We start from the raw sequence: 27,030 nt of genomic DNA, 5'->3' as shown, positions 1-27,030 counted from the left end.
TGTCAGAATTGTGTTTTGCAAAGATTTTCTTCAAGTCTGTGGCTTGCCTTTTTATTCTCTTAGTGTCATTCACAGAAGTTCTTTGTATGAATGAAATCCAACTTCAATTTTTTTCTTTTATGGATAGTACTTTTGGTGTTGTATCTAAAAGGCATCACCAAACCCCAGGTCACCTAATTTTCTTGTTATCTTCTAGGAGTTCACCAGTTTTGCATTTTACATTTAGGTCTATAATCCATTTTGAGTTAATTTTTATGAAAGGTATAAGGCTTGTGTCTATAATCATTTTTTGCCTGTAAATGTCCAGTTGTTTCAGCACTATTTGTTGAAAAGATTATCCTTTCTCCACTGAATTACCTTTGCTCTTTTGTCAAGGATTAGTTAACTATACTTATGGGAGTCTATTTCTGGACTCTCTAGTATCCTCACCTGAAGATATTTTCCCATTTTTACAGAGTGTGGAAGAGAGAGGAAAGACAGAGAGAAATACTGATGTGGGAGAAACGTATTGATTGGTTGCCTCCTGAATGCACCCTGACCAGGGCCCCAGCTGGGGAGAAACCTGCAACTGAGGTACGTGCCCTTGACAAGAATTGAACCCGAGACTCTTTGGTCCACGGGCTGTCGCTCTATCCACTGAGCCAAACCAACTATGGCTAGATATGTTTTTCTATTCTTTCACCAATATCACACTGTCTTGATGACTGTAGTTTTAGCTGTCACTGATGTTTACTACATCAAAGGAATAGCAACAAAATAGCAAATATGTAATTCAATCATTCTTCCTGCATTTATTAGATGTGACTCTTCTATAAAGAATTTTTTAAAAATGTATTTGCTTTTCCCCAAAGCACAGCCTATACAGGAACAGTAAAATGTGTGGTTGGTTCCTTTTATTTATTTTCAAACAAGTTGGTGCCCAGCAACTTCCAAATGTGACCAAAAACATTTTCATCTCTATGATGTCATTGATTTTTAGATCCTTGATCTACTTAACTGACTGTGTCACTCTTCTTAATACTCACGTTGCCCAGCCCTTCCAATTTGACTGGTGGGCGCCTCTGAGTTATGTGAAGTGACGTAACAACAGCTGTTGGTAACACCATTACTTTCAGGCATAGGATGTCCTAGGCTTATCTTTTGTATTTCTAGTCCGTTAGAATCAGCCATTTCCCCAAGGAATCCTAGCATTTTTTGTGGAAAATGATAATTTTCAGATCACAATGATGGCAGTAGGTATTCATTACTAACGGGTTATCATTGCTTCAGACCTTTTCGGTAAGACTTGGAAGTAAGTTTTTGTTTTTTGTTAATCCTCACTCAAGGATATTTTCCCATTGATTTTCAAAGAGTGGAAGGGAGGGGGAGAGACAGAGAAACAATGATGTGAGAGAGACACATCGATTGGTTGCCTCCAGCAAGAGTTCTGACCAGGCCTGGGGTTTGAGCCTGCAATCGAGGTACGTGCCCTTGATTGGAATTAAACCCAGGACCCTTCAGTCCCCAGGTTGACACTCTATCCACTGAGCCAAACCAACTAGGGCAATAGCATTTTAGAGGGGAAAATAATGCTGAGTTTTTATTGATAATTCCAAATTAAAGATTACAATTTTTACTTAGATTCTTTCATATAATTCTTCCCCACGTGGTTTTGTCATTAAGTTGGTATATATTAGGCAACTTAAAAAAAAAGTGGTTTGGATTTGTAAGATGTGCTCTTTTATTTAAAAAAAAATTTTTTTTTATTTGGAAGATTCTCAGCCTAACCAGATAGTTACTTTATTATTTTTAATTAAAAATTTTAACCTATAGAAAATGACATAAAAAATTCCAAAGTCAAACTTATGAAACAATGCATGTTCAGATTCTGCTTCCTCCCTAATTTCTTATATGTAACAATTTTTACTAATGATCTGTTTCCATTGCTTCTTTTTTAAAGTATAAAACACTCATTACTTCATATCCATATGAATACACAAAATATAGCATACTGTCTACATCATTCTGCCCTTGCTTTTTTCATTTACTCATATCCAAGATAGCTCCCTAGTAATAAAGACCTCTCATCCCTTTTCAAGCTACATGTGTAAATACAGACTAGATAATTCAGCTACCCATCCAAGGGCATGTGGATTGTTTGAGCAATTCTAGATAGTGCTTCAATGAATGGCCTTGTATACGTCATTTTATATTTTGGCCATTGTAACTTTGTGACATTCACAGAAGTGGGACTGATAGGTCAAATAAATGTATGCTTAATTTTTGCTAGGTATTACCAAATATTCCTCCACAAGCATTCTGCCATGTTTATCCCTACCAACAACATATAAAAAATAAGGATGGGGAAACATAAATACAGGTAAAAATAAATCCACTACCAATCACTTTCCCACTGTTAAATTACTCAATTTGAAGGACAAAAAAGGAAAAACACTCCTTAAATAGTTTAAATGACACAGGAAGAAATGAAAAGCCTTGGTTGTAAGTGCTGAGGCATCTGAGGACAAAGAATTAAATAATTACTATTCAACTTTGGAATACAGTCAAAAAACTATTCCTGGAATACAGGAAAAAAATGTATGGGAAAAAATCTTATCTCCAAATCAATTGCTCAAAAGTAGGCAAAAGATAAATTAACTATGATATATTTCTCTGATAGAACATTTAGCCATTAAAAGCTATGTGTACTAGAATTATAATGTAGAAAAAAGTGTTAGTAATATCCTATCTAATAAAGAGGTAATATGCAAATTGACCATCACTCCAACAGACAAGATGGCCACCCCCATGTGGTCAAAGATGGCCGACAGGGGAGGGCAGTTGGGGGGGACCAGGCCTGCAGGGGAGGGCAGTTGGGGGGGGACCAGGCCAGCAGGGGAGGGCAGTTGGGGGGGACCAGGCCAGCAGGGGTGAGCAGTTAGGGGTGACCAGGCCTGCAGGGGAGGGCAGTTGGGAGGGACCAGGCCTGAAAGGGAGGGAAGTTGGGGGGGACCCAGGCTGGCAGGAGAGGGTAGTTTGGGGCAATTGGGCCAGCGGGGGAGCAGTTAGGCATCGATCAGGCTGGCAGGGGAGTGATTGGGGGGAGATCAGGCTGGCAGCAGAAGCGGTTAGGGGCAATCAAGCAGGAAGGCAGGTGAGCGGTTGGGAGCCAGCAGTCCTGGATTGTGAGAGGGATCCCAGATTGGAGAGGGTGCAGGCTGGGCTGAGGGACACACCTCCACCCCCTGCACGAATTTCGTGCACTGGGCCTCTAGTTAAATAAATAAAAGCAGATTCCAAACACATATAAAATGTTCAACCACAAGTTTAAAATATTAACAATAAAACAAAAGTAAACCACTAACCAACCAAACAGAAAAAAAATCCCAGAAGAATACATAAAAATATTAACAGAAGCCGTTTGGGGGGCAGGGACTATGGACAATGTTTTTTTCTCTCCTTTTTTTCATTTTCTAAAAACTTTTCCATAATGAACTTTTTTTTTTTACAGAAAAAATATATACAATAAACAGGAAGAGAAAACATATTACAGAATTTTTTTAAATGTAGCACACTATTTACCAAGAAAAGTTCTCAGCAGCAACCCAAATGCCCAAAAGCAGGTGGCCAGATAAGTAAGTCACAGAGTGAAAAACTACACAGTGGAGATGATGAAGGTAATACAGGTACACACACCAGGGATAATGCTCAGGAACATTAAACAGTAAACAGCAAGAAAAACAGATACAGATATGATTCAATGAAACAAAAAATGCAAAACTAATTTACTGCTTAAGAATACAAGTCTATGTGATAAAAACTTTAAAAGCATGAGAATAAACATTAGATTCAGAACAATGGTTACCCCTAAGCAGGAACCTACAAACTGAATGTGAGGGGCACCTACGGGCTTCCAAGGCCACACTGTGTTTCTCATATGAGATGGTGGGCACATGGATGTTACATTGCTGTTCCTTAAGCCCTGCACATATTTTATTATTCGAGAAACACCTGTGTGGGTTGCTCTGTACAGATAATTAGGAAACAAACCAGCCTTAAAACAATTTTTTTAAATGTTTTATTGAGTCCAGACAGTGTGGCTCAATGGCTGAGCATCAACCCATGCACCAGGAGGTCACTGGTTTGATTCCCGATCAGGGCACATGCCAGGCTCAGCCCCCAGGAGTGGGCGTGCAGAAGGCAGCCTATCAGTTTCTCTCTCATCAATGTTTCTATCCGCTCTCTCCCCCTCTCTTTTCCTCTCTCTCTAAAATAAATAAAAACGTTTTTAAAATAAATTAAAAAATAAAATGTTTTATTGCTTTTTTTAGGGAGAGAGGAAGACAGGAACATTGATGAGAGAGAAACCCAGGCATGTACCCTGACTGGGAATCAAACTGGCACCTTTCTTTGGTTAGTCCTCACCTGAGGGTTTTTTTCCCCATTGCTTTGTAGAGATAGTGATGGGAGTGAGGGAAGGGGGAAGAGTGAGAGACACACACACACATTGATGTAAGAGACACATGGATTGGTTGCCTCTGCAGGTAGCAGTGATGGAACCCACAACCCAGATACATGCCACTGACCAGTAATCAAACCTGCGACTCTTCAGTGTGGAGGTCGATGCTCTAAGCACTGAGCCACATCGGCCAGGGCAAACTAGTGACCTCCTGGTGCATGGGACAACATTCAACCAACTGAGCCACACCAGCCAGGCTCAAACCAGCCTTTAGAATGTAAGCTCTAAGAGAGCAGGGACTTTTGTCTATTTAATCATTGCAGTCTCCCTAGCACTTGGAAGAGTGAAAACACACTATAGGTGCTCATTAAATAGAAACTGAGTGAAGAGAACTTTGTACACCACATGCTAGTCACTCTTTTTGGTACTTCATTGACATTTTTTCTTTTTAATAATCCTATGAATAGGATCCTGTCTTCCCCCTTTGGCTGAAAGGAAACACATAAAACAAATACATGTATATACTGCTCTCAATCCCAAAGGTGTCCAAAACCAGGGACCAATACAGGAGGATTTGCAGTCACTGGCCCAATGTGGACCATGATATGTTCCTCCAGCTAAGAATGGTCTTCTGAGACTGTATGTGGCCTGTAAAGCCTAAATATTTCCCATCTTGACCCTGTTCTGAAAACTTGCCGACCCCTGCAACAGACAACCTTCCGCCCCGATACCTGTTCTGTTGAGCCTTGCCATATTCATCATCGCCTCCTGGTATGCCAACTCCACATCTTCTTGAGTGACCACTAGTTTAATTTTATTCCACTTTTCAGGCTAATATAGGAACAAAGGTGAGGGAGAAAAGAGGGGGGTGGAAGAATGTGATTAACCTTTACTTCTAAGGACTGAAAGAAAAAGCCCATTTTTCTCTAGTCAACCTATAGGGAATTTTACTTTTCTAATTTTGTACGCAAAATTAAATTTTCTAACTCCCCCCCACCCCCGCCCCAGAACTATTATTTTAGGTGTCCATTAAACATATCACTGAGGTATCTTTTGTGTTCTTGACCGACATTTCTGCAGTCAAATACTATACTGCAATTTATTGGCTAGTAAAAGCAGCAGGACATATGCCTGCAGTGCGCATGCCATAAAAGGTATTGCATGGGCAGCTTCTCTGTGGTAGGGTGTAGATCTCACATGAATAGCTCTGAATGTCCTTTGGTTTGCCTCTCCATCTCTCCTATAAATCTGATGGCTTTATTTTTCATATAATTATACTGTTATTGACTTTACCTAATTCTGGATCAAAGCATCTTATAGACAAACTAGGGGCCCGGTGCACGAAATTCGTGCACTGGGTGTGTGTGTGGGGGGGGGGGGGGGAGAGTGTCCCTCAGCCCAGCCTGCCCCCTCTCACATACTGGGAGCCCTCAGGCGTTGACCCCCATCACCCTCCGATCGCCTGATCGGCCCCTTGCCCAGGCCTGACGCCTCCGCCAGAGGTGTCAGGCTTGGACAGGGGACCCCCATCTCCCCCCGATCACTGGCTCTGGCCCCCGCCCAGGCCTGAGGCCTCTGGCCCAGGAATCATGCCTGGGCAGGGGACCCCCATCTCCCTCTGATCGCTTGCTCCACCCCCCGCCCAAGCCTGACGCCTCTGACCCAGGCTTCAGGCCTGGGCAAGGGGACCATCATATCCCCCCAATCCCCGGCTCCGCCCCCCACCCAGGCCTGATGCCTCGGCCAGAGGAGTTGACCCTCATCACCCTCCGATCACCAATCACTGGATTGGCCCCTTGACCAGGCCTGAGGCCTCCGGCAGAGGTGTCAGGCCTGGGCAGGGGACCCCCAGCTCCCCGCGGTTGCAGGCTCCGCCCCTGCCCAGGCCTAACGCCTCTGGCCTAGGCGTCTGGCCCAGGCAGCGGGGACCTGCAGTGGCAGCGGGGGGCGCCGCGATCGTGGGCTTCGCTTTAGGCCCAGGCAAGGGACCCCTAGCTCCTGGGACTGCCAGCTTCGACCGTGCCCAGCTCCCATCGCTGGCTCCACCCCTACTTCCTGCTATCACTGGCCAGGGCGGCAAAGGCGCCTGATTCTCCGATCATGGCTGGGGGGGCAAGGCAAAGGCGGCCCCAGGGCCGCCTTTGCCCTGCCCCCCAGCTCTTAGCTCCCCCCTGGGTTTCCCATCACTGTCAGTGGCAGGGGGCTTCTTCCTGCTTTCCCTTTCGCCTCCCTGCATTGTGCCTACATATGCAAATTAGCCGCCATCTTGTTGGCAGTTAACTGCCAATCTTAGTTGGCAGTTAATTTGCATATAGCCCTGATTAGCCAATGAAAATGGTATCGCCGTACGCCAATTACCATTTTTCTCTTTTATTAGTGTAGATGAATGGGGAAAGCAACTTTGATTGCATTAGCACTAAGGACAGTCATAGTAACCACAAAGGATGTATCATAAAAGGAAGGAGAAAAAGGTGTTTCCCTTTTCCTCAGTTGATTTTCAAAGAAGCCAGCACCATGATTATGGGTTCTTTTTTTTTTTTTTTAATCCTCACCAGAGGATATTTTTTCCCGTTGATTTTTTAGAGAGGAAAGGAGGGAGGAGGGGGAGAGAAGGAGAAAGAGAAACATCAACGTAAGAGAGACACATCGATTGGTTGCCTCCTGCACACGTCCCTACCAGGGTTGGAGAACCTGCAACCCAGGTACGTGCCCTTGACCAGGAATCGAACCCTCGATCCTTCAGCCCGTGGGCTGATACTCCAACCACTGATCCAAACCGGCCAGGGCATGATTACGGGTTCGTGATAGATTGTCATCATGGTCCATTAATGGCCATAAGTCATACATGCATTCATTTATCTTTTAATGATACCCAACAATCTACCACTAAATACAACAAGTCTATGTGTTCCTCCCTAATCCCACGGCTCCCCAACTCTTCCTCAGAGGTAACAACTGCTCTAAATTTTATACTCGTCATTCCCTTTTCTTTCAAAAAATAGTATTCTCATACATATAGAAGCCTACAATATGCTCTTTGGTTGCTTCTGACTTTTATAAAAAGGGTATTGTGCTACATAGTCTTTGGAACTTTTTTTTTTTATGCTCAAAATTGAAAAAACAAGGTATAAAAGCAAAGGAGGTGTCAGTTTGGGGGTGAGGTGGGGAGGAGAGGTCCCAAACCCCTCATTTTTTATGCCCCTCTGCCACACCTGTTTCCAATTGCCTTGCTGAATTACTCAGATCTGACTGACTGAATTGCAAAGCAACTCTGTGGATCACTACCCTGTAATGGCCTTCCAATTAGATTTACAGATGATCTTACTTGATGAGAAATCTCCCCATCATCACTGAATGAGAAGGGAAAAATGACTAGACTGTGGCAGCCTTAGAGATGTTCTCTACTCTTTATATCAATCCAACACATACTTGGTTATAAATAACATAAAATTGTTTTTCTTTTTTAACTGTTTATCAGGACTGGTAGTTTCAGATGATAGTTGTAGAAATTAAAAGCACCAAGATATGTGAGATATACCACAAATCATATTAATTTTTGAGTTGTAATCACAATGGAAACTCACTGCCTCACAGATTCTCTTTATGAATCTTCGCTAAAGCCCCAAGCTGGGGCTTACCTCCTTTAAGTATTCAGTACATGATATCCTGATTTAATAAAAAAAACCAAAACAACCATGGACAATTCCTAGTATTTCTATAGGGCGTGACTGATACTAAACTCCCTGGCAGTGACACTAAAGGAGCTCCTTTTTAGAGGACAAGCTGGTGACATTTAGAAGAGCTAGACCTGAAACATGTTAAAACATGTTCAAGGGCTTCCTGTATGGATAAGAAGTGGCACTTACTCCAGGAGCAGATACGGCTTAGATTAAAGAGATACGTGATCTGAATGCAATGAAAGCCCTTTTCTCCAAATCCCACAAGGAAACTACCACAATCCTGAAAACTTCTATTCAGTCCCCCCGCTCCCCGGCCGCAGGCATGGCTACTCACAATATCCAACCACTGGTGCACAGCCACGGCCACTTGCGTCCCCAGGGGCTTGGTCAGAACCAGCACATCCCCAGGCACTGCGTTATCCGGCCTGAAAAAAAAGAACAAGGGCATGGTCTGGCCAAATGAACCAAGAAGGTGAACTTATCATCAGTTAAACAGGAGAAAGAAAAGGCTGGTAAAAAACAGTGCATTTGCAAGCACTTACATTTAAGCCACAACTACCAAGTGTTGCAGCTTTGCAACTTGCTACTGAAGCTACTACTACTGGAACAAAAACATTGAAAGGGAATAGAAGAGTCTGCCAATTACCTATTAGATCCAGCCCTCCAACAAAATGTATAAAAAAGTAAATCACTTAGCCTTCAAAGGCAAAAGGCCTGATCAGGCCCTGATTCAGCCATGCTAGTGTGTAATTTTCAATACAGACCCACCATGCTTCTGAGGCAATAAGACTTTTGAAACAGATTGTTCCTCAGGCTGTGGGATTTGGCTCAAATTGTGGTGGTCTAATGTTTTGGTGATTTCAGCATCAAGTTTCAAACTCAGACTGACCAGTAATAAGTTTCATATTTGGCACTCAGATTACTGAAGACTGGTACAAATGGTTGTCTCCAGGAAAGGAAATGGCTAAAAAAAACACATTAAAAGGTACTCAATATCATTAACCACCAGGGAGATGCAAATCAAACCACTGTGGGTATCACCTCAACCCACTAGGATAACTATTATAGAAAAAATAAAATAAAAACAGTAACAAATAGTGGAGAGAATGTGGAGACATTGGAATCCTCCTACATTGCTGCTGGGAACCAGTTTGACAGTTGCCACATGACCCAGTAACTCTGAGGTATATATACCAAAGAGAATCAAAACATATGTTCATAGCAGCATCATTCATAAATAGGTGGAAAAAAACCCAAAGATCTATCACCTATAAATAAACTGTGGTATGTCCATGCAATGGAACATTATTCAGCCATAAAAATGAATGAAGTACTGATACATACTACAACATGGGTGAAACTTGAAAGCATTATGCCTAAAGAAGCCAGACACGAAACACCACATATTATATGATTCTATCTAATGAAATGCCTAGAATAGGCAAATCCAGAGACAGGAAGTAAATCAGTGGTTTCCAGAGAATGGAGGGAGAAGGGAATTGGGAGTGACTGCTTATGGATATAGGACTTCTTTGGGGGTGGGGTTGGGGGGAGAATTGATCGGTATATTCTGAAATTGGATAGTGATAACGGTTACACAATCTTGTGAACACACACAAAAACAATGAATTCTATACTTTAAAATACTGGGTTTTATATTATATAAAATTTCACTATATGTATTATACTTCAACTAAAAATACTAATAACTTTAAAAAAAAGAAGTCAAATACTGATACATGCTACAAAATGGATGAACCTTAAAAATATTATGCTAATATTATGTAAAGTAATAGAAGCCAGGACAGCTAAGGGCAATGGGGTTTCTTGTTGGAGTGATGAAAATGTTCTAAAATCGACCCTGGTATTGGTTGCAAAACTGTGAATATTACCAAAGGCCATTGAACTATATACTTTAAATGGGTGAATTCTATAGTATGCAAATTATATCTCAATGAATCTATCTTAAGAAAAGAAAGAGAACCAGGCCAGGTGACATGGAACAAAACCAACTTACATGATGAATTCATTGGGCTGGCAGACAGTTGTAGCCACTCCTCCCAAAACAATCCAGGGGTTTAACACTGTTTGTCCACCCGTTACAGACGTTCCTGCCTCCTCTGCTGCATCTTTAAAACCCTGTATAATTAGGGGCATCACTTTATCCCTTTCCTAGGGTTTAAAAGGACACAAAGTAAAAGTCACATAATTCAGTTCAAAACCAAGAAAAGAGTCTACACTTGTAGTTATAAAGAGGATCATAAAACCCTAATGGATGTCCTTAAAGTTCACAGACTGTACAGGCAATAAGAAAGGCAGATGGAATAGTTTACACTAAGCCATTTTATCAAGAGCTGGAAGATATTCCAGGTTACAATGTGAATGAAGCCCGGACAACAGAGAAATAAGAACTGGAATGTGATTGGGTGTTCAGGGCTACCTGAAATCTAAGCCAACTCTTTAAATGGTCCTTAGGAACTCTAAGACTCATTTAATATGTACCCACCACCCTCCCCCAAAGGGCTGTGTGCAAACAATGGCTCAAATGCACATTTGTGCTGGCAGAAAAGGGCCTACTGAAAACTCTCTTTTCTAAGAGGCAGGACAAACTTCTTTTGGGGGACAAAAACAAGTACCTTTCAAAAATAATCTAAGAGAGAATTCATCTCTGGGTCAGAGAACAGGTACAGGTAGCAAGGCTATAGATACTGCCAGGTAAGCACGGAAATACACGTGACACCCCAGCCACATCACTGTCTTACATCAGTGCCCAACCAGCGACCAAAGGGCCTGGCCCTTGCGGGGGCCGCATGCCCTGGGTCTGTAAAGCTAGTCCAGTCCACAGGCCTGGCATGAAGGTGCTATTACTGTGGCCTAGATTTTAAAACAAACCTAAATGTCTTGGCTTTAGTCTACCCAGAATAAAGGGAAGCAGGTGGTGGAAATCAAAGTATGAATAGGCCAGACTACTTTAATTCACTAATAACTGCCAAAAAGTGGAGAAAAGGATGAAATATGGAAGCCATGCAGCCTGGGCTCCTCACTTTACAGATGGGAAAAGAAGGGCTGACCAGCCAAGTGAAGTGACCAAGACAACAGACAGTAAGCAGCTGGCCCATCTCCTACTTACCCTATCGGTCATTTTATTACTGATTCCAAGGAGCATCAGCATATTGTCACATTCTGTGACCCCCATTGCATAGAGGTCACTGAGTACATTGGCACATGCTATCCTGCCCTGGAAGAAAGCAGAAACATGAAAAAGGGCAAGAGGAGGATGGGGACTTCCCATTTGTTGAAACAAAGGGAGCCTACAGAATACCTCCCAAGAGAACCCAGGTACTTTCCAGGAATAGCAGCTACTGGGATGGGGTCCTGTTTCTGTGATTTGCAGACTGGTTACCTATCCTTAATCACAGAACCACTAAGCCATTCACTTTTTCCAAGTTATTCCCGTTCCCACCCTTCTTTCTCAGGCAATTCCCATTCTAAACACTGGGAGAAGGCTACAGTTTATTTAGATGGAAAACGGGGAGTGGGAAGATGTCAGGGTGAGCAAGGTTGGAGGGATAATCTGGGAGGAAGAGCTGTGGAGTGAAAACATGTATCTGAAAGCAAACTTGGAAACAGCCACTTATCCTAAACAGATTCTGAAAAAAAAAAAAAAAAATGTGAACTTTACTGATTATAGAAGATGATTTCTATACACTTGGATGGAGAAATTTTTGTACCTTCTTTTAACCGAGGCAACAAGTGGTTTACAACTTGGGTGCCAAGTGCTAGTTAGGGCTACAGTGGGTTCGCTCGGATGCTTTAAGGAGATGCTGGAAAAGGGATGAATTCTGGTTCGAGCTACTTTTGCCACCTGGTCAGGTGGGACACCTGGGGTGTGGCATACCTCAGCCTCTCAGGAATACTGCTTTAGAGGAGAGAACAGATGGATGTGTGGAGGGAAAACAGGTTTCTATTAACCTGTGTGCCTGTCACTGGCACCCCGCCCCCACCCCCATTTAGCTGCCTCATGGCCCAAGTCTCTCTGTGAGCAGCTTGATCCTAGTGCCCTTGGCACACAGGAACTTGGATCCAGCAGTTCAGAAAATCTTCTACACAGTGAGTATATAACACAATTGGGGGTGAGAATGCCTAGAATCAGAATAAATGGTCAAGAAGTTAAATTGTGATGAGCTCTATTCTGGACGGAAAGATCTAGGATTAGACCTACCTATACAAGGTATGGCAACATCTCTGGCCTGAAGCACAGGAATGAGGGGTTTACAAATATCAAAGAAAGAAAAAAAATTACAAACATGCCAGTCAACAGACAGTTAGTAGACAGCAGGTGTTCTTGCACAAAAGAAGCAGAGGAATTTCTGCCTAATTGCTCACATGCAATACCAAAGATGAGCAGGAAACAGATCAAATGGTTGCAGTTGCAGGAGTCAGATCAGTGGTGGGATGAGAACAATTTGAATATAAAAAAACTAGAGGCCTGCGCACAAAAATTTGTGCAGTGGTGGTGGTGGGGTCCCTCAGCCCGGCCTGTGCCCTCTCGCAATCTGGGACCCCTCAGGGGATGACCATCTGCTGGCTTAGGCCCGCTCCCCCGGGGATTGGGCCTAAGATGGCAATCAGACATCCCTCTGGCAGCCCGGAAGCCCTTGGGGGATGTCCACTTGCCAGCGGGGAGCAGGCCTAAACTGCAGTCGGACATCCTTAGCACTGCTGAGGAGGCAGGAGAGGCTCCCACCACCACCGCTGTACTGGCAGCCATCTGCCTGGCTTGTGGCTGAGCAGAGTTCCTCCCATGGAAGAGCGCCTTGACCACCAGAGGGCAGCTCCTGCATTGAGCGTCTGCCCCCTGGTGGTCAGTATGTGTCATAGTGACCAGTCATTCCCAGTACTTCTGCTGTTAGGGTCATTTTGCATATTACCCTTTTACTATATAGGATAGAGGCCTGGTGCACAGGTGGGGGCTGGCTGGTTTGCCCTGAAGGGTGTCCCGGATCAGGGTAGGGGTCCCGCTTGGGTGCCTAGCCAGCCTGGATGAGGGGATGATGGCTGTTTGCAACTGGTCACACTCCCTTCAGGGTGGGGGTCCCCACTGGGGTGCCTGGCCAGCCTGGATGACAGGCTGATGGCTGTTTGCAGCTGATCACACCCCTTTCAGGGTGGGGGTCCCCACTGGGGTGCCTGGCCAGTCTGGGTGAGGGGCTGAGGGCTGTTTTCAGGCTGACGGGTGCCTGAAGCTCCCAACCTCTCCTTTTTTTCTTTTTTTATTCTGGGATTTATTTACCTTCTATGGCTGTCACTGGAGCTGAGAGCCAGATTTAGCTCTGAGGCTCGGCTCCAGCCCTGAGACCTCGGCTGCAGAAAGCAGGTATCTGGTTTGTTTGGGTTCTATAATTGTAACACTGTTTCGGTCCTGCTTGCTCCAGCTCTGCGGGCTGAAAGCAGGTTTCTGGAGCTTGTTTAACTTCTATAATTGCAACAATGTTTCTTAGAGTGCAAGCTCAGAGGCCAGCAGCGGCAGGTGGGGAACCTTGGCTTCCTCTATCACTGGAGCAAGCAAGCCTCCTGTTCGCTTCAGCTGCCTGGCTGCCGGCCCCCATCTTGGTTGGCAGTAATTTGCATATCTCGCTGATTAGCCAATGGGAAGGGTAGCGAAGTTATGGTTAATTACCATGTTTCTCTATTATTAGATAGGATAAGCACATGCGCGTGCGCTTGCGCGCACACACACACACACACACACAGCCACAACCCAAAACCAACTGAACAGCAGTTCGAGATGTAAAAACATATTAAGTCAAACTTACCATCATGTAAGGGTCATCGACGATAGGATAAATGTAATCTGTGGTTTGCACCAAGGAAAGACCACCATGCCTCAAAGGAATGACACAAGTATCCATCCCAATGCCTGCAAAGATGGAAGTCATCATAATCCACAAGTCAACAGGAAACGCCATTTCATCTTATGCCATCAGTGTTCTGAATAGGAGAGTTTTGTATGAGATACTTACGGAACACTGCATGTTGCCAATACAGCAATGTGTTTCCTATCAAGAAGGATAACTGAAATAAATGTGAAACATAACTAGCTAAAGATAGAAGAGTAAAATTTGTTAGTCATGAAGACTCACATTCAATATGCTATAATTTTAGCCCTTAATAGTGCCTTGAACAGATTCTTTCCTTTGTATTACTATATCATGTGACTGGCACCATACAGAATTTCTTTAAAGATGAGAATAGCAGAAATGGAACTTGGGTTGTTTTATCTATAGCTGATTTGAGTTTATCTTTAGGCATTACTGTTTTCCCAACAGACAATCTGTAAAATATTTTATACACATAAAACGGTATTATTACTTCCACATTTTAGTCAAACATGAAAACAATTAGAAAAAAAAGAAGACAAAGCCAGAATAGAAATTCATCATTTCCAACCAAGCAAGTACATAAACACTGCGGTACCTAAAAGCATTTTTAAAGAGGAATCCTGACATATGTCACTTCTACTAATTTATAAGATGAAGGGGGGAAATGTGCTAAAAAGCCTGTCAGAAGTATTTCAATTTATTAAAATTGTTGCTAAACTTTTAGAATAAAATATAGACAATGGATAGGCTGAGATATAAATCTCTTATCCTGAAATTAGTTTAAAAACCATCTCCTGTAACTTATATTTCTTTGTAATGCAGGAATTTTACAAATTCAATTTGGCCTTCCCACCAAGTAGGCTGAATAGGGTACTTTCCTACACCTCTCAAAAGGATACCACCTGCTCTGACTTCACCTGTGCAGTCAGTCCATCAACCAAAAGCAGAGAAAAAGGCACGATGAAGTACAAAAGGAAGCAAGAGGATGACACCCTCTCAACTCAGAATTCCAAAGGAAACAAGAATAAATCATATTGAACCAAATGAAACCAGGACTTGTGTACCATTCATATTTTGCCTAAGTAAAATGCTGAAGCACAACTAGTTTAGCACCACCACAGCAATATACCTAACAGAACCCAGGATAGAGGAGCACCTTTTATTCCCCAGGTCTTAGTCCATTATTACTAATGCAAAAATAAAATCAAGTAAGTTCATTAAAAAGTCACGAACACTGTGAAGACAGGCTGATTTTTCCCCCCTACTACACCAGATAGCAAACTCGTGGTGGAAGATTGTTAGGAAATAGAGAGTTTAGTTTTAGAATGGCAAGTCTCACAAATATAAGACAATAGAACCCACTTTACCAGTGATTGGTTTTCATGTGTATTAGACAAGGATGTGTGCAATGACTCATTTAAACCGTGTATATGTGCAGACTCTCAGAAATTTCATTTAACAACTGTTCTTTAGCATTTAAGTGGAAATAGAGCAAGAACCACATTTAACATACTGATTCTCCCTAAACTGATCATTCTAACTGGTTTTTCCAAGTGTATTACTATTTATTTTGGAAATTAGTATAGTTTTTTTAAGTTCTTATATAAATTATAGGATTACAGAGAGAGACACTAAAAAACAGTTGCTGAGCCCTAGCCTGTTTGGCTCAGGGGATAGAGTGTCGGCCTGGACTGAGGGGTCCCAGGTTTGATTCCACTCAAGGGCATGTGCTCAGGTTGCGGGCTCGATCCCCAGTAGAGGATGTGCAGGAGGCAGCTGGTCAATGATTCTCTCTTATCATTGATGTTCAATCTCTCTCTCCCTCTCCCTTCCTCTCTGAACGCAATAAAAATATATTTAAAAAAAAACACAAAAAAACCCCACAGAAAAGATATAATCTATTCAAAGCATTACATAATTTACATTATTTAAGAAAAGTCGCTGAATGTTAGCTTTGTTTTTAATTTCAGTTATCTTACATTCGTATTACATATATCTGATTTCTAAGGTTTTAAATTTCTACTTATAACTAGCATCAGAGCATTTTAACTGATGACTCTTGAGCATTTTCCGAGGGATGAATAGAAGCTCACATTATCCCCATTTCTTCTTTCATAAGCTACTAACTACATGTGGTCATGGTGCATGTGAAATGTGCTTATTGAGATACATAGTAAGTGTAAAATACTTATCAGATTTTACACACTTAGTACCAAATACCCCAAATCTCATGTTTTATATTAATTGTTGAAATAATATTTTATATGATTAAATGAAATATATCAAAATGAATTTCACCTAATTCTGTTTTTTTTAAATGTGACTACTAGGAAATTTAAAATTACACATATAGTTTACATGTTTCTTTTGGACAGTACTGGCCCACTGTAACTGGTTTACAAATCACCTATCAAATTTCAAGGAAGAAAGAAAGTGTGAGCCTGAGATGGGCCATGGGCCTGAAAGAACTAGATAGAATATCAAGGTGAAAGAGAGAGAGACAACTCAGGTTGAGGGTAAGTGGTAACAAAGGGAAATTCTCAAATACCAATCTGAGCAGAGTATGTTCAATTATCAGTGGGGAACGGGGAAGTCTAGTTTTTCAGCAAGACTAAAAACATTCATCAAAAAAACCCAAATCATCATACCATCACCAGGAATGAATACTTGACAGCTCTTAAGTACCAGACAATAGATGTTCCAGGTTCTCAGATACACTTATTTTAACATTTCTTTAGTTAGAATACATCCAATATGCATACATTTAACAACAGTTATGGTTTGTCCTTCAATTAACAGCATCTTAGAATTCAGGAAATATGACCGCTTTTAGAAAAAAATTTAAAAACAGATAAGCACGTTTGTGTGGATGAATTTATAGACAAACATTCATACATGAATTTATAAACAAAGATATATATATATATATATATATATATATATATATATATATATTCTACACTAATAAAAGACAAAGATGCTAATTGACCGTACCTTCACTATGCCCACCAGCCAATCAGAGCGGCTATATGCAAATTAACCCAACCAAGATGGCGGTTAATTTGCATATACTGGCTGGGAGTGAAGACTGAAGACGACATGGAAGCGAAGTGCTGCAGAAGGGAGCAAAGTAGAGGCGGTGGAGACAGGAACAGAGCCAAGGCGGCGGAGGCGGGAGGGAAACCAGCCGGGCAGCAGGTTAGGAGGGAAGCCTGCCTCAGAGGGTTTCGCTCCCTTCTCTGCTTCGCTCCAGCCGCAGGAAGTCCTATTCTTGCAGGAATCTTCCTGCAATGGGCCTCTAGTGTGTGTGTATACACACACACACACACATATATACATAAATATATACTACAGGCCCGGTGCACAAAAATTTGTGCACTCGGGAGGGAGGGAGGGGTCCCTCAGCTCGGCCTGTGCCCTCTCGCAGTCTGGGACCCCTCGGGAGACAATGACCTGCTGGCTTAGGCCTGCTCCCGGGTGGCAGAGGGCAGGCCCAATCCCTAGGTGCAGCCCCTGGTCCAGCTCAGAACAGGGCCGAATGGGGAGTTGGGGCGCCGCCCCCTGTCATGCACAGAGCAGGGCGGATTGGGAGGTTGCGATGCCACCCTCAGTCACGCTAAGGGTAGGGCCGATTGGGGGATTGGAGCACCGCCCCCCGTCACACTCAAGGCAGGGTCGATGGGGAGGTTGCGGCGCCACCCCGTCACGCACAGAGCAGGGTCGATTGGGGAGTTGGGGCGCCGCCCCGTCATGCACAGAGCAGGGCGGATCAGGAGGTTGCGATGCCACCCTCAGTCATGCTCAGGGTAGGGCCGATTGGAGGGTTGGGCACCGCCCCCTGTCACACTCAAGGCAGGGTCGATGGGGAGGTTGCGGCGCCACCCCGTCACGCACAGAGCAGGGCCCATCAGGGGGGTTGGGGCTCCTTACCCTGTCACGCACAGAGCAGGGCGGATCAGGGGGTTTGGGCGTCACCCTCTATCACCCACAGAGCAGGGCTGATCAGGGGGTTGGGGTGCCGCCACTCTCACACTCAGGCAGGGCCGATGGGGAGGTTATGGCTCTACCCTGTCACACACAGAGCAGGGCCCGTGGGGGGAGGGGGGGTGTTGGGGCGCCGCACCCTGTCACACAGAGAGCAGGGCCGATCAGGGGGTTGGGGTGCCTTCCCCTGTCACGAACAGAGCAGGGCGGATAGGGAGGTTGTGGCCCCACCCCCTGTCACACACAGAGCCGCAGGGTGATCAGGGGGTTTGGGCGCTGGTCCCTGTCACACTGATCCCGGTGCCGGGAGGCCTCACGGCTCCGCTGATCCCGGTGCTGGGAGGCATATTACCCTTTTACTATACAGAGGCCTCGTGCTGGTTTGCCCTGAAGGGTGTCCTGGATCAGGGTGGGGGTCCCCACTGGGGTGCCTGGCCAGCCTGGGTGAGGGGATGATGGCTGTTTGCAGCTGGTCACACACCCTTCAGGGTGGGGGTCCCCACTGGGGTGCCTGGCCAGTCTGGGTGAGGGGCTGAGGGCTGTTTTCAGGCTGGCGGGTGACTGACGCTCCCAACTGCTCCTGTTTTTCTTTTCTTTTTTTGTATTCTGGGCCAGCTTTAGCTCTGGCTCCAGCTCTGAGGCCTCTGCTGCTGAAAGCAGGTATCTGGTTTGTTTGGGTTCTATAGTCGAAACACTGTATCAACTCCAGCTCTGAGATCCCGGCGGGCTGAAAGCAGGTTTCTGGGGTTTTGTTTAGCTTCGATATTTTTAACTATGTTTCAAACTGCAAGCTCAGAGGCCGGCAAGGCAGGTGGGGAACACTGGTTTCCTCCGTCACTGAAGCTAGCAAGACTCATGTTAGCTTCAAGCTGCCAGCCGCCATCTTGGCTGGCAGTTAATTTGCATATCTCGCTGATTAGCCAATGGGAAGGGTAGCGGATGTACACCAATTACCATGTTTCTCTTTTATTAGATAGGATATATAATACTTGGTGCATGAACATACAAGTTCTGGTACAATAATTTATTATCCCGTTGTATAAATCAGAAAACTGAGGCATCAGGAGGATTAAAAACATGCAGAGTAACATTAGTGACTAGTAAGTGACTGTGTCAGGATATAAATCTAGATCTGATTCCAAAGGAAAGTTATGCCATCAAGATATACCACTCTGTACTCAATTTTAATACTATGCTTCCTTTAGCATCTATTTGCTTGTAACCTGGGGTCCATAGCTACACCTACCAAATGCCATAAGGACAAATTTTGTGGATGTGCATTTTTCTGGGAAAGGGGCAGCTTTCATTTACTTCTCAAAATCCCTATGTGACCAAAGCCCATTGCTTTTGTGTTCTTTTCCCTGCCTCTTTCCTTGCTGGTGATATCTGTCCCTTTTTGCCACTGCTAAGGATTATAGGTGGTGCAGCTCCTCTGCCCACTTTGAACACGTTTGGACTTAGAAACCAGATGACAGAGAGAAGAGGAATGGGAAAATGTGGATTCCAGATCTGGACCCTGGCCAAACATGATGAGGCTGCTGAAAGGAGCAAATGATCCTACCCCTACCCATTATCTAAGCACTTAACGGTGCACGGCATGTCCAAGTGCTCAATAAGGTCAACAGGGGAAGTTATAAAAAGAAACTATTACTTTATCCACAGGTTTTTAACTGCATTGTTTTTGCCCCATTCAGCAACTTATTTTTCTTGACAAAGTTATTTAAGAGTTTTTTCAGTATACAGATGTTTCTCAACTTATGATGGTGCTACATCCCAATAAACCCATTGTAGCTTGAAAATATCCTGTCAAAAATGCCGAACATCATAGCTTAGCCTAGCCTACCTTAAACATGCTTAGAACACACACAATAAATACACTGTAGAGTATCAGTTGTGTCCCCGTGTGATATCCTGGCTGACCGTGACTATGGCTCACTGCCTAGCATCACAAGAGAACATCATACTGCATATCACTAGCCTGGTTTTGAAAAGATTGGAATTCAAAATTCCAAGTACAGTTTCTACTTGAATGCTTTTGTACTATCATAAAGTAAAAAAGTCATGAAATGAACCATCATAACTCAGGAACTATTCGTATTCTTACTTCTTGTCAAGTAAGCTATTATCCAATCCAATTCATTCATGCGGTATTTCTACCCACTCAGACATCAGCTAGATGAGGATGTTTCAAATTGAGCTCCTGGGAGTCCTGAGGCCCCTAGAGTTTGGGCTGTGAGCTTTCCTCTCTCCTAATCAAAGTAACTCTGCTTTTATCTACTTTGTATATTAAGGAAGAAAGGAGTACCCTCGGTTGAAACCAATGTTGTACTCACAATATGATAATGGGTGAAAATAAGTGAAATAAAAACCTTATGTAAGGCCCTGGCTGGTTCTGCTCAGTGGAACCCAGACTGGAGGGTTCCGGGTTTGATTTCAGTCAAGGACACGAGCCCTGGTTATGGGCTCGAACCCCTGGGGAGGGGGGCGGGGGCGTGCACAGGGCAGCCGAATGATGGTTCTCTCTTGTCATTGATGTTTCTATCTCTCTCCCTCTCCCTTCCTCTCTGAAATCAATAAAAATATATCTAAAACACACACACACACACAAGACCTTAGGTAAGAAAGCTGATCAGCCCTGGCCATTGGGGCTCAGTTGACTGGATGGCCACAGTTTGATTCCTGGTGAGGGCACCTGCCCAGGTTGCATGCTTGATCCTCAGTAGGGGGTGTGCAAGAGGCAGCTGGTTGATGGGCTGCTCTCATATCAATATTTCTCTCTCCTCCTCCCCGCCCCTCAAAATCAATAAAAATATTTAAAATGCAGGAAGAACACTGTGCAAATCTCTCCTCAAGACTTCATTTTACTTGGTCTCTCAGCAGCTTTAAAAAATAAAATAAAAAAGAAAGCTGACCAAGCCCTAGCCAGTGTTTGTCAGTGGTTAGAGCAGCAGACTGCGGACCGAAGGGTCTCAGGTTTGATTCCAGTCAAGGGCAAGTACCTGGATTGTGATTGCCCCAGGGCAAGTGCTGGAGGCAACCCATCGATATGCCTCTTTCTCACATCCATGCTTCTCTTTCACTCTCTGAAAACCAATGGAAAGATATCCTCAGGGGAGGATTAACCAAAAAATAAAATAAATAAAAGAAAGCTGATCGAGTCACACACTCGAACTACAAAACATCCAGATTCCTAGAATATACGCCAAACATTTAAACGGCAAAGTGATCACAGTCTTGCATCATGTACTGACAAACGACACAACAAAAGCTAACAAACAATATCCCAATAACTCAGAATTTCTTTCTGAGACCTATGTTTGGGAAAAGGTAAACCACTGATGACATTGGGAATTCAGTAAAGAAAACAACATAGCTCTCAATTCCAGATGACATCTGGGGTCAAGTACAGATTCAGGCCTGTCTTCTCCCCTTCTGTGTCTGGGACAGCTTTCTTCTCCCTCCTGCCTGCAGGAGCTTTTCAAGCAATGCATACTGTGGAGAAATATCCCAATTCCCCCCTCCCCCCCCAACCCAGTCAAAACTCTCAATTTACAATGATACTTAAGCACCTCCTTTCCTAAGGCAATGAAGAAAATGCAAGCATTTTAAGGGAAAGTGGGAAAATTTAGGATAAAGGCATAAAGGAGTTTCTGCTTAGTCCTCAGCTAACCAGAAAAATCAATTTAATAAAAAATGCTTTTACTGTAATATGTTCAATCATGCACTTAATAGTTTATAAATGGTTAAGGAACATTTCTTGATGATTTTCAAGTACTTCCTCCTCCAAATAAATTATAATAATGTAAGTTACCATTGCTTCATCCTTTGAATCTTTTTTTTCTGTTTTAAAATATATTTTTATTAATTTCAGGGAGGAAGAGAGATAGATAGAAACATCGATAAGAGAGAATCATTGATTGGCGGCCTCCTGCATGTCCTTCTAGGGATCAAGCCCACAACCTGGGCATGTGCCCATGTACAGAGTCAAACCCAGGACCCTTCAGTCTGCAGGCTGATGCTCTAGCCACTGAGCCAAACCAGCTTCCTTAGAATTTTTTTAAAGGCAACGTGGAAGGAGAGCCGTCTGGTTTTTTTACTCTGACTATATTGCAGCCAAGATGCTTTACTCAGAGAAATATCAGACAAACAATGGTTCACATACCAAGCCTTGGCATAACTGCTCCCAGAAACTGCTCATCTTCTTGAAAGTGGTTTTCTTGTAAGGATTCAAGCAATTTCTGCAAGACATCTTGGGGCACTTTGCAGCCAGTGCCCTTCAGTTCAGTAAATCTTGTTAATCGGAAGCTCTTGTCCAATTCATAACTTTCCGGGTTAAAAGACTCCCGTGTAGACATGGCTCTTGGGCGTACACACCTCACAGCTGGGCTCCTCTCCTCCCTCTCTTAGTCCACTGGTTTCTTCACAGATACACCTGAGTATCATCAAAACACAAAGACACCATTAATAGGTTTCTCACTAGTATCTGCCAAGAATCAAGTGAATACATGAAAGTGAAAAGTAAATGTGAAAAGGACTGAAATCAGTAAGATGGCTGGGAAATGATGATCAGAGGCTATAACAGTTCAGTCACAGTGAGGCATAAACCAATTTTTTTAAAGTGACTATACCATCACAAGCATTTCTCTCTATATAAAAGCCTAATATGCAAAGTGTCCTCTCGGGAGTTCGATTGCTTGCTATGATGTGCGCTGACCACCAGGGGGTGGTGTGGAATGAACAGAGGCCCAGGCTGGCAGACGCTAGGGACCCTACCTGTGCAAATTTCATGCACTGGGCCTCTAGTCTTCTACATAAGACCTAATGTTTGTGGCTCTGAGGGGCAGCAAGACCCCCTCTGAAGAAGGAACTACGGGCCAGCTGGTTAACATGACACAGTGCCATCTTGAAAAGTCACAAATGTTTCTAGAGCAGGGGTGGGCAAACTTTTTGACTCGAGGGCCACAATGGGTTCTTAAACTGGATCGGAGGGCCGGAACAAAAGCATGGATGGAGTGTTTGTGTGAACTAATATAAATTCAAAGTAAATATCATTACATAAAAGGGTACAGTCTTTTTTTTTATTTTTTTAGTTTTATTCATTTCAAACAGGCCGGATCCAGCCCGCGGGCCGTAGTTTGCCCACGGCTGTTCTAGTGGGAAGCATTATGGGAAAACATCTAGTCACTTCATCTGTCAACCCAGAAGCACTGTGATTTAGAAATTAGATGTTCTGCTAAAGTGACTTTTCTGGAAAACTTTTCTGATATCTTTGCTATATCACATAGAAAATAAAGCACCTACTAAATACTTGGCAGGAAAAGGACACTGATGAAAAGGCAGTTGATGAAATTCTTCATGATGCTAAATTCAACTTTAGAAAACTGAGCCAGAAGTATACAACACGATCCAAAACTAATAGGTAGTCTCACTAAAGAACACAACTTGAAAAATGGAATGGCTGTTTAACACAACAAGGTTAAAGGGTGGCATAAAGTTTCAATGCAGTGCTAGTTCCTAGAAAGCAAACATCTGCTCAACACACTTGTACACACACATCATTGACAAAATATGCTACTGCATACTGTCACTGCAGAACTAAAATGATCACTTATGCTGTACTAAATCACTAGTACCTGGTACCACTGCAAGTTTCTGGAACACGCACTTCTGAGTTTGAAACCTTTGGGGCTACACCAAAAGCTCGCATGTGTTCTCAGAGTTTACAAACCTCCAGACTGATATTTTATTGGGCATAGAATTACAGACACCCAAAGTTACAGGGTCAGTTTCCCTTATAAAATAGATGATCAAGAACATAATTCCCATTTATAGAGTTTTCAACCCCCTGGGAAGGACATCACATTTAAATAAATCTCACAAAGCCCGAGTTTGGGCAGTAATCCAAACCGTCTTTACAAAAACATATCTGGGGTGAGCAAGAAGTGTGGTTTGAAAGCTACAACCGTGCAACTTTCCAAGAAAACAACCTGTCCAAAAGGAGGACGGCAGGAGAGCAAAAAGCAAGTGGCCAAGATGGAACTTTGAAGCCATTTGAGAGTTAGAAAAGTCCATCAGCACGTTGACTTGAAAGAGTCTGGAACAAAAACAAGTCCTTTCCTCTCAAAATGCTTCGCATTTAACACAGCGACAGGCCTACCAAGAACAACAAAAAAAACCAACTCACGAGGCATCCAGTTGTTTTCCTACTCTAATCCCTATTCAAAGAAAAAAAACAACAGGTGGGGAGAGGAATTTGGACTTTTGGGGACTACAGTTCCTTTAAAACATAATTTATACCTTGCAAGATTTTTAAAGTGGAAAAAGTCTAAGACACCAGAAGTCCCTAAGGCACTCAGGAGTTTTAAAGTTCCAAATGGCTAGAGACCCAATCACAGTCACATCAGAACCTTAAAGAGACATTCTCGTACCTCGGGGAAGGGCGTGGGGAAGGCGGGCTGCTTGGGAAAATAAGCAATAAGTGGAGGCGAGGGGGAGAGGGAATGTGCATATGTGCAAAGTAAGAGTTAGTCAACTCCAAGCAGAGCCGCCTGTTTACACCTTTAAAACAATAACATGAAAAAAAAAAACCATGAATATTTAAAGTAAGGTTAACTCTTTCCTTCCCGGGCCAAGTTTACATTTCTTTGAACCAGATGGCGAGGCGGGCGGCACGGCTGAGGGACCACAGCCAGCGCGGGGAGAGGGTGCGGCCGCTGCCGATACCCACCTACCTCCGAGCCCCTAAGCCCAGGACACCAACAATGGAGGGGACGCGGCGGCGTGGGCGCGCCGACCAGGCGCTCGCCGTGAAACACACATGGAAGCCGCCGGAGCACGGAACCCCGGGACACCTGGACTCTCAGGCTGTTGCTTTGAAAGGCCAGCCGGGCCCGGGCTCTTTGTGCGGCGCGGCGGGCTGGCCGCGGCCGGGGGAGGCAGCGCGGTGTCGCTGGCGGGGCCATGCCCGCACGCCCGTCCTCCCGACCGCGGCGACGGCGGGAAGCGCGCGCGGCCCACTGGCCACGGCGGGGCGAGCGAGGCGGGACCGCTGCCAGCTGGCCGGCCGGCCCGCGCCCGGCCGGGGCGCCCCGGTTCAGTCGGCGGCCGCAGGCCGGAGGGCGCACGCGGGGGGGCGGGGAGGCGCCGCGCCAGGGGACCGGCCTAGGTTCTCCCGCCGCGCGCGCGGGCCGCCGCCGCCGCCGCCGCCGCCGCCGCACAAAAATGTCGGCGGGCGAAAAAATTAACCCCTGCCTCGCCGCCGCCGCCCTCCCCCTCCACTCCTCCCCCGCCCTCTCTCCCTCCCTCCTTCCCCGGCCCCGCGCGGCGGCTGCGGCGGCGGCGCAGGCGGTGCTTCATTTTTAAAGCGGCCCCACCAAGCCCTGGCTCGGCCCCTCTGCAGGCAGCGCTCGCGCGCGCCGCCGTGCACGGCTCCCGACAGCCCGGGCGGCCCGGAGGGGGATCCGCACGGCCGCCCGGGGCCTGCGGACCAATATTCCCCTTTAAGCCTGGTGTCGCGCCCCCCCTCCCCGAGCCGGGCACTTACCGGTTCGCTTTGCGCCCTCCGCCTCCTCCCGAAAACGGGCCGCCGCCGCTCCCACAATGCACCGGGCGCGCCGAGCTCCCTTAAGCGTCGCCTGAATAAAAATGCCGCTCCCGGCGGCGGCGCGGAGGGCGGGAGAGTCCGGGCCGCGCTGGGCGCCGCGAAGGCTCGGCCCGGCTCCGCGGGCCCCTGCGGGGAACGGGGCAGCCGCGCTCCGCCGTGCGCCGCCCCAAGGGGCCTTTAAGGGCCGTCTACCTCCCTTTAAGAGGCGGCGGGCCGCGGCCGGAGCGGCTCCGTGGCTGCGTGCGGCCCGGGAAGGGGGCGGGGGCGCGGTGCAGGCCGGAGCGCGGCAATGATTGGTCTCGGGGGAGGGGTGGGGGGTTGCAGAGGCGAGGCGCGGTGGCATCCGTTGCATGATGCAAAGAGGATGGGTTTCAGAAGTTGCGACTTGCATTGGCAGCAGCCTTTGGCGCCCAGGCCACCGGCTTTTCCTCGCCCCGCAGAAAGGGCTCGGAATGTTTTCCAAATCCTGGCGGGGCTCCGCGGCGCGGCGCGGCGCGGGACGCCGGATCTGCTCCCCGCGCGCGCACGGCGCGTGGCTGGCAGACAATGACCGTGGAGACCCTTTGAAAAAGAGTGGGAGCAGAGGAAACGGCGCCTCTGCCAAGGCGGAGGGCTTGCAATCACCCTCGGCGTGTGGATGGCCAGCGACTTCGTCGGCTCTCCTATTGTTCAGCCCGGCTCCGGTGTTAGTATGGGCCTCAGTGAACATGTCAGCGTCCTGCAAAGCTTCTTGAACTTTTCAGGTGGTGGGAGGAAATCCGAGCTTCAGGTTCCCCAGTCATATTGTTTACTCCTCACACATCCGAGTAAACATGGCAGGCTAATGCTGCATGTGTTTGAACTGACCGCGATAGGAGAGCTGCCGCTTGTGAAGTTAACTTGTCCCGGTTTTCGACTTTCTACCGCAGTGCTGACTAAAACCCAGCACAGTGGTTTCAGACTATATCGTGGAGGGCTTCCCGTAAAACCAAAAGGTGTGGACGGCCAGGCTTCCAGAGTAGTTGGTTCAGCATTTTCCGAATGTATTTTGGGGCAGGAATGTTAGGGTAACAGGAAGATGCTGATAGGTGCTTAGGTTGCCAGTCAGGTTTGTAGGCTATGCAGCTGCCCTTTTCCTTCTTTATTTTTATATTTTTTCTTTATTGATTAAGGTATTACAGATGGATGTCCTTTTCATTCTTAAAATTGCTTTGACAATCACCCAGGATTTCCATCTAGGTGAGGATGCGGGTGTCAACATAGGAAACAGGCTCCTCTTTTCTGTGTCCTTTCTCTGGGTTCTTTGATGTGATTTGTAGGACTTGTGTATGAACGGCATAACCCTGTGGTTGACAAACCTGGATCACCCGTGAAGTCTCAGATATACACAATCCCCAGGCACCATTCCAGAATCAGAGCAGGAGAATACAGGTATCTTTCCTTCCTGGTCCCCTCCCTTTAAAA

General features: G+C 45.3%; 1 protein-coding gene across 3 annotated transcripts in view; it reads right to left on the bottom strand.

Moving 5' to 3' along the window:
- Positions 1-25,831, bottom strand: part of SEPHS1 (selenophosphate synthetase 1) — a gene marked incomplete at its 5' end in the record, with an annotated part of 32,864 nt that extends 7,033 nt beyond the window's left edge. Inside the window, 7 exons of one of the 3 annotated variants that reach the window (XM_081095096.1) lie at positions 5,170-5,269; positions 8,453-8,543; positions 10,136-10,290; positions 11,249-11,356; positions 13,935-14,038; positions 22,147-22,416; positions 25,528-25,831. In XM_081095096.1, the coding sequence (XP_080951222.1) occupies positions 5,170-5,269; positions 8,453-8,543; positions 10,136-10,290; positions 11,249-11,356; positions 13,935-14,038; positions 22,147-22,339 (751 nt within the window). Of the gene's footprint in view, positions 1-5,169; positions 5,270-8,452; positions 8,544-10,135; positions 10,291-11,248; positions 11,357-13,934; positions 14,039-22,146; positions 22,417-24,715; positions 25,000-25,527 lie in introns of those variants that run through there. The other 2 variants (XM_081095095.1, XM_081095097.1) reach the window with 2 other exon arrangements.
- Positions 25,832-27,030: the final 1,199 nt, after the last annotated feature.

This window comes from Myotis nattereri (assembly GCF_964212035.1).
Source record: "Myotis nattereri genome assembly, chromosome: 1".
NCBI classification, from domain to species: Eukaryota; Metazoa; Chordata; class Mammalia; order Chiroptera; family Vespertilionidae; genus Myotis; species Myotis nattereri.
This window is presented reverse-complemented; position numbering and strand designations above follow the sequence as displayed.